This window comes from Gossypium hirsutum, chromosome A05, assembly GCF_007990345.1.
Source record: "Gossypium hirsutum isolate 1008001.06 chromosome A05, Gossypium_hirsutum_v2.1, whole genome shotgun sequence".
Lineage (NCBI taxonomy): Eukaryota > Viridiplantae > Streptophyta > Magnoliopsida > Malvales > Malvaceae > Gossypium > Gossypium hirsutum.
In genome coordinates, this window is record NC_053428.1 from 106,378,328 (window position 1) to 106,394,598 (window position 16,271).

The following is a 16,271-nucleotide window of genomic DNA, read 5'->3' on the forward strand; positions in this document are numbered from 1 at the left end:
CCAATTATTTCTTTGGTAACGGGTTCAAATTGGTTATGCAACTAACGGGTGAATTATTTGAAATTCCTTAGGTCAATGGGATGTTCGAAGGTTATAAGAAATTCCAAATCAAACTGTATGAGTGAGACCATCAATATCGACAGCATTCAAGCTACAATTTAATAACATTGAAAATTTTATTTTTGTTACGGTTTAAATGAATTGGTGGCACCATTTAAAATGGCTCCCCAAAAAATATACATTAAAAATATTATAAACAAATAAAAAAAAGATAAAAAGCTGGTAAAGACATTGAAAACTGGTGGCGCAAAATTATTTGGCTCTACTAGAAAAAGAAAAATTTGCTTAAAGCCCCCTATTTTTTTAGAAATCGTAGTATTTTCATGATATTTATATAGATGACGCCATTTTACATGACTCTACCAAAAAATTAATTTTTTTTATCACGTTGCTAATGTAGCATGTTGGTGTCGCTAAACATTTTGGCTCCACCAACTTTCACTGTAAATTTTAGATCATTTACGTATTTTATCGAAAAAATTATTTACGTATTAATTAAAATTTTAAATTTAATTTTATAAAAAAAACATCTTAGTTGAGAAGAAAAAGATGTGATGATAAGGGTTTTCAACAATGGATAGTACACGGAACATGAGTTCATTTGCACGGCCTAGTCTTCGCATATGTTCCTAATAAAGTTCAGGTCTAGAGAAGATAGAAAAAAGATAGTAGAGTAGGGTCCCTGGTTTTTTGATAAGCTCCTATTTCCTATGTAAGATTATGTGCTAGACTCTAGCCCATCGGCTTATGAATTTTCATTGGTTTAGTTTTGGGTATGCATATATAATCACCCGTTGGGTTGGATGAATCAAGCTACTGGGCAGAAGGCTAGTGGCTTACAAGGGTTCTTTTAGTCAAATATGAGTGACTTTCCAATTTCTGTTATGATTATAGGCTTATCTATCACATATTCAAAGCTTGAACGAATGATGTAGATACTGAGGAAAAGGGAAAGTGAAGGCTTCCGTATGGTGAACGACTACAAGTTCAACTTTTGTAGAATGCAAGTCCGACATGAGGTGTCAATTTTGAAAAGGGTATGGAGATGGTAAGAATCATGGAGTTATGACCATCGGCGAGTGAAGAACTTCCTCATATGGATCAGACTAATAATTCTCATAATGATATGACGGTTTGTCATGGCAACAGATTATTGATGGATCAAAATTGAGTACAAAGACTATGACTCTAGAAGCTACACATGAGCTCAAGGAAGGAAATTAATCGTCTTCTTTAAATGGGTCAATTTGGGTGAATTTTGCGTTATATCACAACTTGCCACTAGTGTTTGAGACTAGAACTTTAGTCTAGTAAATCATGAGGCTTTAGTCAATTCTTTTACTTTAAATTTACTTAGTTAATTTTACGCACATCAAGTGTTTGAGTAAATACTCTCAAAGTGTTTGATTATTTTGAATAAATTACACTGAATGAGAACACCTCTATTTATAATTGAACTCTCCCAAATCTAACAGTACAATTTAAATTACATCAACGATCGAGATTAAAAACTATCTACAAGATGAGAATCCTACGAGATTTAAATACTATACAATCTTATCCCTCAAGATTTACAATATTCACCTTCATAACTTTGTTTTATTGGGATATTTTACTGGGCTATTAAACTTCAAGTAGATGAGATTCTTCATGTGTTCCATGAATCGGGCCACATTTAATCAAATAACCTCCATAAGAGGTTTTGTATGCAATGGTCACACAATTTGATCTGTAGCCCGTAATACTGGTGTCGAGTTGAAGTAGAAAGTTACCCTTAAGTTTAAAAGGGATGCTAAGGGAAGATCTAAACCGTTGGGAAAGGTTCAAAAAACCCAGTGTACTAACTTCTACAAATGATGAGGAAATGGAAATAGTGTCAATTACTATGAAGAGGCATTTAGAGGCTTTAACATCCATCGAGATATCGAAGGAGGTTATTAACCAGCCCTATGATTTCATTGGGGATGATTTGGAACCACTGAAAACATTAATCTTGGGCTTAAAAGTTACCCTGCAACATGGGTATGGATACCTACAAGGAAGATATTGAAGCTTCCCTTAAAATTAGCCATTAGATAACCATTGGAAAACTATGGTACAAATACATAACTACACGAGGAAGGTATCATACCTTGCCCTCATGAAGAGTTTTTTGCTACCAACTTATAATGTATTGATACCTAGACCCTTAGTATCAATACTTGGCTACTAAAATGCTTTAAAAATATTTTTAAAATTTAAAAACACTTTAGTGTTAACTTAAAAACATTTTGTACATTATAAATCACATATAGAACATGTTGAGCTTTTTGCAAGTTTTGAGAATGTCTAAATGACTTAGTGATAAAATTTATCTTAAATAATGAATTTCAACAATACACTCCTACAAAGATGTTTAGAGAAAGGAGTCATATAAAGCAACCATTTGGATTTGAACATACCTCCTTGTCAACATATGTTTGTAAGCTTAACAAGGTGATCTTTGGCCTCGCATGGGCTTAACGAGCCTGGTATGGGTTCTCTGTTTATTTTGTTATTGGTAGTAACATAAATAGCATTCATCATATTATCTGTAGTTTTTGTAGTAGATTCTCTCTTAAAAGTCATCGGTGAACTTAATTGGTTTGTAGGTGTTGAGGTGATTCCATACACAAGAGGTCTTTACCTATCTCAACACAAATATATTTTCTGAATTTCTCCACGAGGTCAATATGCACTATAGAAAAGGTGTACATACTCCTTTGAGTTCTATTCCAGCTTAAGCTTTGAGTGTCCATCCTAATGATCCTACTGTTGATGGATCTTACCATCGAAAGATTATCAGAAAACTTCAATATTTGGCTTTCACACAACCTATCATTGCCTTATCTGTCAAGAAACTTTGAATGTATTCAAACTGACGTAGAAGATTTGGCTTAAAATCACATAGAAAAAAAAATTGAATCTAGAAAAAACTTGGTAATGCCCTAATTATAAAAAAAAAATAATAAACAAAAATATCTACTACTTTCTTTTTCAGGGTATAAAACCAAAATGAAGAACAAACTTCAAGCTCTCACTTCACGAAAAGCAAATTGATGTAATTTAACAACGACTCTCTTCCTAGTTCCTACCACTCTGCAAGGTTTAAAAAAAAAAAAAAAAGAGCCTATGTGCCCATATCAGAATATATACATTTGCAGGGCCATTTACCAATTTTCTGTTGTGATGGGAGATGGAGATGAACTAGTCTGATTGCATCTTCTTCTGGGACAATCTTCTTCTTGTGTCCATGATAGCTTCATGTCTTTTCTTGGATATATCTTTCATTGCCTCCTGATACTGCAGCTCAATCATTTCCAGCTCCATTCTTAACTCCTCATCTTCATCTTCATCACAAGGAGATGAAGATACTGGATTCATAAGCTTAGTCTGACCGTCAACCGATAATTCTGCTCCAGTTACACATCCATCACTGCCCACAGGCCCTAATTCAGCAGACATTATAGATGGAACCGAGCTAAGTTTATCGTTCAAATCATTAGAGTTTGCAGAACCCAATGACATCTCGGAACCAGAATTTTCTGCCATCATATTGGCATGAGATATTTTTCCATTATATTTCACATAACAAGAACCTGGCCTTGTTGATTCGTCAGATGCTCCTAAAGTGATGGCATCATGGTCTTGCAGAGAGCACAGATTATCTCTTGAAGACTGTTTTCTAGGAGGAGGAACCAGATGATCAATGGGGACACAAGGTTTCCAAGTGGGGATGAGATTCAGTAACAACAGATCAATCAATTCTGCTATGAACGCATCATTTTGATCAGATAATTCCAGTTGCTCTACCATTTCGCTTGAAACTGAGAGGGCAGTATCACTATCAAGGAAGAAGAGAAAATGAATATTTCTCACACGTCCTGCATATAAGAAACAAAGTAAAATGTATTTAATGTACAAGTATGAGTTTAGAGATAGTCTGCGAGAGTGGAGATGATTAGGTTATTCTTTACCATTCTTATCAGCTATTCGAAGTATTAACGAGACAGAGTTTTCATCATTTGCCTCTCCTTTTAACAAGAAAATGTTGCCTTTGTTTGACCTTCGGACCTCAATGCCCATGGAATTATCGAGAAATTTGATAACAGGCAGCTCACTATCACTGTTAAGATCCGCAGAGGATGGTCTATTCTTTGTAGAAGCAGGGACTTCTGACATGAGGCAGCGATCTCCAAAAGCTCCCATTTTGGGCATAACAATATCAGGGAGTGACAAAGGATGATTCTTTGCTGATGCATTTGCCTGAAGAAAGGGGTCCATTAAAAGCTCCTTCGCTGATAATCTTTGAGGCACCGGAACTAAACACTTCTCAATAAATAGTTTCATCTCTTGATCCTTAACCTTAGAAAGGGCAGCAGGCTTTATTCCCTACAAAGTTGGAAGCACTAAGTATTTGGAAATGCAGGGTTGACTGGTATTTACAAGGTAAAGTAAACAAAGAACTTACAGATGAAACCTTTTTATAGATCTGAGCTGAGTTTCTACACTCACTGTAAGGATATTCAAAAGTCACCATCTCCAGCATGCACATTCCAAAGGAATAAATATCAACCAACTCATTGTAACTCTCGTCATACAGCTCAGGCGCCATAAACTCAGGGGTTCCTATCCCATAAAAAGAGTCAGGGATTCTTTTACATGTGCAAACTCTAGAAAATGTGGATACCATAAAATGAACTTACAGAAGTAAAGAAACTGAGGCAAATTGAAAATATACCTATAACACTTTTAGCATTAGATTGCTCCAAAACAGTAGCCAACCCAAGGTCACCAATTTTAACTTCACCTTGGTTGCCATTGATGAATATGTTATCACACTTCAAATCTCTATGTATAATTGGCGGTTCATGACTATGCAGGTATATTAAACCAGCTAAAACCTGTCTTGCCCAGCTCTTCACTGCTTTCATATCAACCTTCTTGTGTTTCTTACGATACCTAAATCACATATGACACATGCTCACCACAAGGTTAATTTCATCATAAAACAAATGGTGGAACTTCAGTGGGGATATGACAAGAGTAAACTTACAGCCTGAGGCTTCCTGAGGTGAACAACTCAGTTATAATATTGACCGTCTTCTTTTTATCGTCAATCCAAGAATTGTAAAACCGCACAATATTACTATGTTTCAACGATTTCAAGAGTCGCACTTCAGAATACAGTCTCTCCAGGTCTTCTGGCTTCTGTAGGACCTCATCAATCCGAACTTGGCTCCATGCAACTTCAATGCCATTAGCTTCATCAAATGCCTTGTAACTGGTTGGTCATAAAATTAAGGAAATGATACCAATAAAAGATAAATCCAACTGAAAAATGATCTGTTGTTTCTGCTTATAGCATTGTTTTATCACCAAATTCATTAAACAATACAAACAGGCATGCTTGTGAAAACAAAGTAATAATAGCCTGAGTCCCATAGATTCAGGCAAAAGGATACACTGTCTTGAAGGCACCTTTCCCAAGCACTTCATTATACTGTTAGAAAATATATCAGTCAACAAGGTGAAACAATAGTGGCCAAGTGCAGAATATTTAGTTCAGTTATAAGAAAGAATGCAGGATAATTAAATAATTCAAATATAAAAAAAATTCAAATCTCGAAAACAGCAGAAAACCAAATGAATGAACTACAATAACCTAAGATTTCTAGTTGAAATGAATATTCACCTCCTCTTTTAAACAAAAAAACCAAGTAAGCTACAAAAACATTAATATCTCTCATTTTCAAATGTTCCCACAACATCAGGATAGAAGTTGATAAAAATTTAAAATAAACTGATCAAACAAATACTACTTACCCTTATGTATCGCGAAGTGGGATCGATCTCAAGAATATCAGGATCAGGGGGCTCTGCATGTGCACCACCATCTCCTACACTTCCTGCTCCTACCATATCTAAGTATAAAATTGCAAACCCTGAATAGCAAAAATCACCCCAAAGAAGAACAAAGCGCAAATTCCAAATCAATAACTAGGATCACTTCAACATTACCAAAATTGATCTATCAGATTAAATCCTAGATTTATTTAGCTACCATTATATCCTGCAAAACTACATAAAAATTAACAAGCAGAGCTATGCATGAAATATAGTACACCAAAAGTTACAAAAAATTAAAAACTTGAATTCAACCCTGATTCCAGATCAGTTTAAACACAATGTCCGATTGGAATCTTCAAACAACAACCTCGAATGAAAGAAATAACTAAAATCTAAGAAGAAATTCTCAAGATTCTTTTAGTTTGTAAATTTTGCTATACATGTGCTGCTCAAAAATTTAACAAAAAATTTAAAGCATACCCTCAATCCCCCCCCCCCAAAAACCATAATTTAATACCCATTCTTACGTAATTGTTTTATATTAAAGTAAAATTATGTATTTTGTTTTTCATGCACTATTTTACTTTTCGATAAAGGAACCAAAATAACCATATCAGAATTAAATAAATCATAAAAATTGGCTAACCCAATCGCCCAAAATTAAGCAAAAATTACATATAAATAATAAATTAAATTTCTAACTACCTGGGAAAAAAGAAAAAGAAAAAGAAGAGTTCAATTTTTGAGCTTTTTCTCCGCAATGCAAAACCAAAAAAGGAAGAAAATTTACGAGAGAGAGAAAAGAAACCTAACCCTAATGAAGGGAAATTGGGAGAAATTAAGAGACGGAAACAAAGATGTCTTTTTGATAGTTGAATTGAAAGCAATCTCTCAATTTTTATTTTTATTTTCTCTCTAAAAACCATCAGGAGCTTGCCAGCTCCAAAATAAAAGAAACTATCTCTATTTATACTTATCTATTATCGTTTATATTTTTCCTTTTCCTTTCTTTTAATAGCTTTCCTATTGTCACTCACCTGTGACAAAATTTGTCCCCCTTTTCTTTTTAGGATTAATATATTAGTCGGTACTTAAGTTTAGTTTCAATGTTCAATTTGGTACTAAAGTTAACATTAAAGTCAAACTTAGATATAAAATTGGGATAATAAAAAATCAAGTATCAAATTGAACATTAAAATCAAACTCAAATACTAAATAGTATATTAACTCTTTTCTTTTTCAAGTGTTGAAGTAATGTTTTTTAAAGATAAAAAATCAATACAAGTGTTATAAAAATAAGTTATGAAATAAATAATAAAAAGAATAAAAGAACAAAGAAATTAGGAGAGTAAAAGAACTATGATATGCTATTGATCAATCGAGATGTATACAATGTGTAATAGCCCAATTTCAGTGAAATTGGAATAGTAGTTTCGAGACAAAAAATCTGAGTCCAAAAAAATGAAATTATTTAAATTTCATAAAATGATAGGTATTAGGATAGGAATATTGCATGAAAATTTTTATCGAAAAATTTTATCAATTATGTGTCTAATTGCAAAAAGGACTAAATTGAATAAAATGTCAAAGTTGAATCCTAGAAGTTATAAGGATTAAATAGTTATAGAATTAAAAGTGAGAAGTCCTTATATGGAAATTAGACCATTAATGAAAAATATGTAGATATTTTTATGAGTCATCCATGGAAAAATTGAAAAAGGTTAAGGACTAAATTGGAAATTGAATTAAATAAAGTATGATAAATGATTAAATAGAATTAAACTCATTTTATATCATCTTCTTCTTCATAAAATACATGGAAATCCTAGAAGAGAGAAAGGAAAATTCTCAAGCTTGATTTGGTATGTTTTATATCCCGTTTTTAGTGATTTTTATATTTTTGAGATCGGGAAAGCTTAATTTCTTTATTTGGGTGATTAAATTGAAAGAAAATCAAAGTTTATAAAATTACCCATGGATGAATATGATGTAAATTGAAAGTTTATGATAGGAAATGAAAGGTTATTAATAGAGAAATCACTTTTACAAAGTGATTTTTAGTGAAAGCATGTGTAGGGACTAAATTGCAAAATAGTGAAATTCTTGGAAAAATTCTGAAATTTATGAAATACATGTGCTGTAAAAGTTATATTGAAATTTTTAATAAGCTTGGAATAAGGAGTAAATTGTATGAATTTCAATTTCCGAGCCTAGGGGCGAAATTGGAATTAATTAAAAGTTTGGGGCAAAATAGTACTTTTGCCTAAAATGTGAAATGGGCTTGATTGAATGTAAAAATCATAGAATTGGTGATTAAATTTATTTATATAGATCCGAAAGTGTCGAACAAAGGAAAAAAAGATTGAGGGAAAGAAAAAGTCTCGGATTAGTAAATATGATCAATTGTCAAGATAAGTTCGTATAACTAAATTAAGCATGTAAATGTATTGAATTGATTGTTGAATATTGTGTATTATGATTTGAAATTGGTATGTACATGTAATAAATCAATCCTGATTTGTGAGGTGTAAATGATGAAATATTACATGAATCCGTTTGAATATTGATTTCTGATTGGACAGGTGATTACGCGTGTATATGAGATCCTACATATGTTGCAGTATAGGTTGTTCCAAAAGGGATAATCTTTTGATCTCATTATAAAAAAGAATGTAACCCGAAAGGGTAATACTTGAAAAGGATTTGTGTACCCAAATGGTACAAGTTGAAAAGGTTAGGTATACTTTGTGTATACCACTTGAAAAGGAAAGGTACACTATATGTGTACACTTGAAAAGGTTATGTGCACTTTGTGTGTATAAATTGAAAAGGGTATGTACACTTCGTGTGTACCACTTAAAATGGGAGTGTACACCTCAGGTGTACAACTAGAAAAGGAAAGGTCCATCGAAAATTCAAAGATTCAACAGAAATGTATTAACAAATTAAATAAGAAGAAATGACATAATGAGCTTATCTATGCAAAATAATGTTTTTGTACTAACCAATTTGGTTGAATGATTGTGTATAGGCGATATTTGCTAGTTTGCTAAATTGATGGATAACTTGCCTTATGTGTGATTTACTTGTTATATATGATGGTACGTGTAGTTTGGTTATATGAACTTACTAAGCATTAATGCTTACTAGGTTTATATTTTTCCTGTTTTATAGTGCTCAAAGCTCGTGAAGGTTGGAACTGGGTCGGAGCTATCATCACACTATCAATCCCTTCATTTTGGTAAAAATGATAAATCTATTTTGTTATAATGGCATGTATAAGCTTTTGAGGCCAAATGATGAAGTAATATGTTTGTTTACAACCTAGCCATTGGAATGGCTAGTAATATGTATTTTGAGGTAATATGGTATGTTCATGTTCAATAAAATACAAATCACCTTTCATAAAACATGATTTACAAACTAATGTAAAGGTAAGCTTTAAGGTATGTTTAAAAGTTGGAAATGTTTGATTGAATGATGGAAATTGGTTAAATTGGTTGGTATATACTTGTAAGTTTTCATGTAGGAAAATGGTTAAGTTTGGGTGAGAAATAGGGCTAGGAAATGGCCTTATTTTGTCCACACGGGTAAGACACACGGGCGTGTGTCTAGGCCGTGTGTGACACATGGACAGCCCACGGGCGTGTGAAATGACCGTGTGTCCCCTGTATCCTTAAATATGAAGTTAGGATAGTACACGGGCAAAAGACACGGCCGTGTGTCTTGGCCATGTGAAGAACACGGGTTTCAAGCATGGTCGTGTGTCAAAATCATGTGAAAATGGCTTAAAAATGGTGAAAAATCAGTGTACCACACGACCTAGCCACATGGGCGTGTGCCCAGGCTGTGTGCCCCTTTGATGCTTAAGAAATTGCAAGTCAGAATTCCACACGAGCTGGCCATACGGCCATGGGATCCCCACGGGCTGGCCACACGGCCATGTCCCAAGCCACACGGGCGTTTGCCCCTATCTTTAAAGATAAATTTCCAAAGTTGCAAGTATAGTTCCGAACCATTTCTAAAGCATGTATTGGGTCCCGTATGCCCATATTAGGGACTTTTTGATGAAATTTGAAAAGTTTTGATTTGAAATGCAAATTTATGACTCGGTTTTGTACAAATGCTAATGTATAAGTTCGGTAATGCCTCGTAACTCTATTTCGGTGACGGATACGGGTTAGGGGTGTTACACAATGTTTCTCCAAAGTTTATATTTATAGATATTAGATGAATAAATAAGATAAAACTCTACTTCTGATTAATATTAGAGTCCTCAAGCATATCAAACTTATCTTGATTTTGCCGGACATTCACTTAATAATAAAAAAATTATAACACTCTCTCTTAGATGTCTATTGGTAGATAATATGTCTAGGGAAGGAAAAGAGTATACATATCTATAATATGCACAATATGTTGTCTTATTAAAAACCTTACCAAGAAAACCCAGTGAAACTAAAACATTGGTTAAGGGAAAAAGAGTATAGCGTGTATTTACTCTTATTACAACATCACATAATATCGCATATTCTATGTATTCTAATCTTGAATACAAGCTTTTCAAATGATCATTTGAATGAATTTGATAAACATTTATATCATCAATCTTCTGAATGTCTTGAGTGAGGAAATTTTTGGGAAATATATTTTGATCTTTTTAAGAGTTCCAACAATAATCATAACAAAATTTTAATAATGATCCTTCTATAAAAATACATATAGGAATTTTGGATTATTTTATAATCTTCCTTCAACTATTATTCACTACGTCAAATTTACCACATATGTTCAAATTATTTAAATTCATATAAATGCTTAGATGAATATATTGAACAATTTTCTTGGAATTTTTATATGCTTCTAGCATTCTAAATTCTTCAATAATTTTAATATAAACTTCACTGTATAGTGATTCATACAAAATGTTGTAACAACAATTAAGACGTTTGTCAAATCTTTCATGAACTGTCAGACTAATAAGATATCTCAAAGTTATTGCATCCAACACAAAAGAATATTATATTTTTTATAATCAATGTCAAGACTTAAAAAAAACTTCATGTTTCTTATTCTGTTTTTGCAAAACTACTCATTTGTACTCCACCAAGTTTATACCTTTAGATGTTTAGACTACTAGTCTAGAAATTTTATGTTGGGATTGACCTATATAAATAACGAGATAATAAAAATTGAGAAGAACAAACACAAATATTTTACGTGGAAAACTCTCAAAAAGGGAAAAACCACATGTAAAAAAAGCTTCAACTTTTCACTAAATGAGTAACTAAACGAGAGTACAATATGAAAAAAATTAACCTAAATGTACTACACGTACATTACCCAAAACTCCGAATACAAAGCTCAAAATCCCAAAAGATCAAACCAGCAGATAAAACTTAAATCTCATAGGACACTCACAAAAGGGGTATAAATTACTCTTTATAATTACCACGAAACTCTCATTAAAACTCATATACTGCTATATCTTGTTGCCCCCAAAGAAAAGTCCATTTTTTTTATTGGGATCTCAAAATAAGGATACAATGTCCCTTTAAATAGGCTAAGATTAGAGTTCTAATCATACTAAAATATCTCTGGAATAATCAAAATTTAACTGGAAAAAATAGCAGAGTTTAACTGGTAGAAGAATGTGAGGCCCAGCCCACACTAAACGAACTTAATTCTACTTAAATTGTATCTTTCCATTTTGACCAATCTATTTCATGTATATAATTCTCAAAAAATTTCTTCAAGATCCTCATTTTCTTTCATTAACTCAATAATAAAATTGCATGTAAAACTGTTGTTAACAAATTTCTATTTTTACAATTTCATGTTTTCTCATATTAACACAACTTATCGAGATCTCTTTATTTTTACTATTTCCATCTTCAATTTTAAGTATCTAAATCTCTTCTGGAGTTTTAATAAATAATTATGTTTTTGGCCTCTTCAAGAGTATTGCCTCCATTGTATGACAATCTAGATTTATTCTTTTCTTTTAAAAGAATTTTCATCTTTGGAATCAATCGAACTACCATACTTTAGGCATGCATTACCTTCAATTAGGCTAGCAAGTTGTCCTACTCGAACTTCAATTCAAATCAAAACATTAGCTAGTATATAACACTTGGTTATTTTCATCAAGTCAGTAAATGCATTTGGTAGTTAAGTTGTAATAAAGTGGATTAACTTCTTGAACTTTTGGTTCAAATTACTTTCTGTGAGGATCTAAATAATGATAATTCATTCTAAGTAATTTATTTTTATCTGGCTATTATTTCTCTCCCCCTAATGTTGGGAAAATTATCAAATCAAATAGTAATCACAAATCATGTTATAATTGAATTTTCAATTTATTTAACACATTTAATAATACAAGGAGATTAATAACTAATGTATATTCTTAGCTTTCTTTGAATACCCATAGCACCAAACGGTCTCAACTTGTCACACGGCTTGGCCATACGGTTGTGTGACCCCTATTTTTTTGTTTTTACCGTGCTTTTCTATTTTATTTCAAATTAGTCCCTTCTTGTTTCTAAATTGATTTTGAAGCTTTGTAGGCTCGATTTAAACCTCGTTTCTATATAAATGATATGATTATTGATCGAATATCTATTAATGATTGTTTTGAAATAAACCTCGAATTGAATTAACATATTTAAACAACGAACATTTAATAAAAAAACATTTACTCAAATATAAAGCAACGTGGTATTAATATATTAAACCAAAACGCATTCATATTAAATAATAAAATAATATTTGACTTTTTTTTAAATATTATTAGAACATTAGAAAAGCATTTGAAAATAAACATATTACAAATGTTCATTAATAAACTTTATAAACCTCTCAATATTTAATAATTTATCTTAATAATTCAATCAAATTTAAAAAATAATCACAATTATGCCTCAATAAAAATATGCTGAAGCTCCTTAACAATTTAAATTTGATCGAGAAAATCTAAGATCAAGAACCAAAATTAATGCTGAGATCAATTTTTCACCATATTTGGAAAGATAAAAATAAAACAAGGTAATCAAATTAATGCTGAGATCAATTTTTCACCATATTTGGAAAGATAAAAATAAAACAAGGTAATCAAATCAATTATAATTAATCATGAATTAAAAATTGAAATTAATCTAGACATAAAATATTAAAAAGAAACTGTTGGACAAACATGTTAGCGAACAAAATACTCAAATATAAACAAACACTTATATAAAAAATAGAATAATTTATATTTAATTTATCAAATACGAAAAATAATCAAAAGTAAAATCGAATAAAAGTTTAAATCAGAAAGAAGAATAAGAATTTTGCGAAACATTAAGGCCTATGAAACACAGTTTCCTTAAGACAGATTCGGCCGCTCTTATGTTACTTGGAGAATGGTTGGTCGAATGTCTCCCAAGATACAACAACACAAAGATCAAAGTAGCAGCACCTCTACAGCGATCAACGAACAAACAATACATTTTTCTATTACCAGAATGTTTGAAAAATACGAAGAGGAAAAGGAAGAATTTTGAGAGCAACAGAATTTCGGTATAAGAAAAACATCAGTGTGTCAAACCCTTGAGAAATTATAGCCTTTTATAGGCATAGAGAATGTTGGATTTTTGGAAAATTTCCACAAAATCTGCCATTAAGGAGCCAATCAATTAATTTGATTAAAAATTTAATCATATTGATTGGAATCAAATCAATAAGACAAGTGTCTTATATAACTAGATTCTAGTCTGAGGAAAAATAATTTCATGTGGGCTAAAAACTTATCCATATGCCCAATTGGTTTAAACATTTACGTCACCCGCATCGTGAAAATGCACCCTAATCCTGTTGAGTTTGGACCTACAACCCCTTTACGTGCGAGGTAGGGTTTCAAAGTTAATCATTCAACTATTTTTTAAGAGGATTCACATATATAAACACATCTCACACTGAGTATTTAACCAATGTGGGATCTAAGTCTTTATTTTTCCTCAACAATATTTCCAAGTAGCTTACTTTGAGCATCAATTTCTCATTCATCACTCAACCATTTTGAACATATGATATACCGTTGTAAAGATCTCATGGAGTAGAATATGAAACCATAATTTTATAATTCAATTCTCCACCTTTACCTATTGAGAATATGCCTCAAAGCTTTCATAAAATATAATTTTTTCCAACAAAAACTTTTTATAAATCTCACATATTATATCTAAGATTTTGAAGAATAAATCTGACATTCGATCCTTGAATGAATAAATATGAATAAACAAGCTTTTATAAATTTCTTGGCGTATAAAAAATAAAAACTTTAATAGAGTAGATAGGTGGTTAAAGTTGTGGGAATCAAGGGGATGCACGTTCTAATCCTACTAGCAAAGTTGGTTTTTTTTTCTTGTCAAACAATTTTATAGCTCTTTTGTCAGTGGTTGGGGTTTACTTTCAAGAATCTTGTGTTCAATCCGTGGTGAAGGTTAATTTGGTAGATTTTTTTATTATTCTTTTGCCTATTACCCATTAAAAATAAAGAAAAGAAGGGATAAAAGAAATTGAGTAAGAATAGAGAATTATCTATAAATAAAGTAAATTATTTTGTTGGTTATTCAACTTTTAAGATGCTTTCATTTTGACCAAAATAAAATTCTTATAATTTTATTACTCAACTTTTAAAACGCTTTTATTTTAGTCACTCAACCATTCTACCGGCGGTTAACTGTACACGCTGAATCATGTTCTCACTTTCATTTATGCACCCAACTTCTAGATCGATTTTATTTTGGTCACCCAAAAAAATTTTCTTTTTTAAAGTATTGGTTGAGGTTAAAAAAAATTTAAGGATTAAAGTAAAAAACGGTAGAAACTAAAATAATATATTAAAAAATTATCAAATTGTACTTGTTTATCACATTGCCGAAAATTCTAAATTTTTTTTTTCAACACTAAAATTTTAAATTTCAAAGCATACAAATCAATTAAATAAACTGTTGAAAATTTTAATCTCTTAATAATGTTAACCGATTCGTTACTATACTACTGAAATTAATTAAATTAATCTCCTTCAAGGTTTTAAAATTTTATTTTATTTTTCTATATTATTCTTAATACATGAAATCAACTTGATAATTCATATTTAATAAATCCCTACGAAACTTAATTTTTTTTTGATTATATAATCTCGAATAATCCATGCTAAGCAACTAAAAATCATTGTAATTAATTTAAGTAATTGTTATTCTTCGTTTGGGTAAAGAAGTGATGGAAAAATTCTTGGTTTTGTTTGGCACGGAATATAAAATTAATTAATTAAATTAATTATAAGGATTTTTCTTTGCTTTTAGCTTAATATGAAAGACTCGGGATCATATAATCAAAAGAAATTTGAGTTTCATGTATAATTATTAAAAATAATTTATTTGAGTTAATTTTAATTTGGAAATATAAAATAAAATTTTAAGATTTAAAAGGAGTCTAGGTGAATTAATTTAATTAATATCAATATTATATTAACAAATCTTTATGAATCGAAAAAGGTTGAGACTATCAATGGATAAAAAACTTTCAATAACTTATTTAATTGATTTTGATGTTTTTGAAATTTAAAATTTTAATATTAAAAAAAAAGTTAGAACTTTCAACAGTGGGGTAAACAAGTACAATTTGACAATTTTTAAAGTATTGTTTTAGTTTTTATCATTTTTTCACTTTAATCCTTAATGTTTTTTACCCAGTAATATTATAAAAAAATATTTTTTGGGTGACCAAAATGAAAGTGTGAACATGATATGGCATGTACAAGTTAACTGCCGTTAAAGGTTTAACGGTTGGGCGGCTAAAATGAAAACGCCTTAAAAGTTGAGTGACAAAATTGTAACGATTTCATTTTGGAAAGTTGGATGACCAACTAGGTAGTTTAACCAATAGAAAATAAAGAGTGTAAAAGAACAAAAAAATTTGGGAGAGCAAAACTACAATATTTTATTGATTAATTAGGATGATACAATGTTCCTCTAAAATCTATATTTATAAACATAAGACGTATAACAAGATAAAATTCTACTTTTTTTTGGTAAATAAAACAGCATTAGGCGATTACAATAACAAACATAAAAACAAAAGCCCATAATATCTTTTTGAATTAACTCCCGCACAACTTGAGGAGGTTAGAAGAACACCTGAATACTTGTGAATCCTATAGCAGCATGCTTTGCCAAAAAATCTGCAATTGCATTGTCAACTCTAGGAATGTGATGGATACATACTTTCCAATTCACCTGTATCAGCTTATGAATGGCTCATAATTTCTTAAATTCACTATCAATAGATTTACTAGC

General features: G+C 31.0%; 1 protein-coding gene across 2 annotated transcripts; it reads right to left on the minus strand.

Annotated features, from left to right (window-relative positions):
• Positions 1–3,044: 3,044 nt before the first annotated feature.
• LOC107959596 (probable serine/threonine-protein kinase WNK7) lies at positions 3,045–6,913 on the minus strand. Of its 2 annotated transcripts, none has more exons than XM_016895679.2 (8): positions 6,634–6,913; positions 5,905–6,023; positions 5,544–5,581; positions 5,135–5,362; positions 4,820–5,040; positions 4,550–4,707; positions 4,056–4,470; positions 3,045–3,962 (listed from the first exon to the last, which is right to left on the minus strand). In XM_016895679.2, the coding sequence occupies exons 2-8, from the start codon at positions 5,998–6,000 to the stop codon at positions 3,286–3,288; spliced, it is 1,833 nt and encodes a 610-aa protein (XP_016751168.2). In that variant the 5' UTR covers positions 6,001–6,023; positions 6,634–6,913; the 3' UTR covers positions 3,045–3,285. The 2 variants fall into 2 exon arrangements, with proteins under 2 accessions (XP_016751168.2, XP_016751169.2); XM_016895680.2 differs by having other exon boundaries at positions 6,742–6,887.
• Positions 6,914–16,271: the final 9,358 nt, after the last annotated feature.

Coding starts and splice junctions, on each gene's coding strand:
- LOC107959596 (XM_016895679.2), bottom strand. CDS start 6,000: ATGGTAGGAGCAGGAAGTGTAGGAGATGGTGGTGCACATGCAGAGCCC. Junction 4,708..4,819: donor TAATGCTAAAAGTGTTATAG/GTATATTTTCAA, acceptor TTTATGGGATAG/GAACCCCTGAGTTTATGGCG. Junction 4,471..4,549: donor TCTATAAAAAGGTTTCATCT/GTAAGTTCTTTG, acceptor CCAACTTTGTAG/GGAATAAAGCCTGCTGCCCT.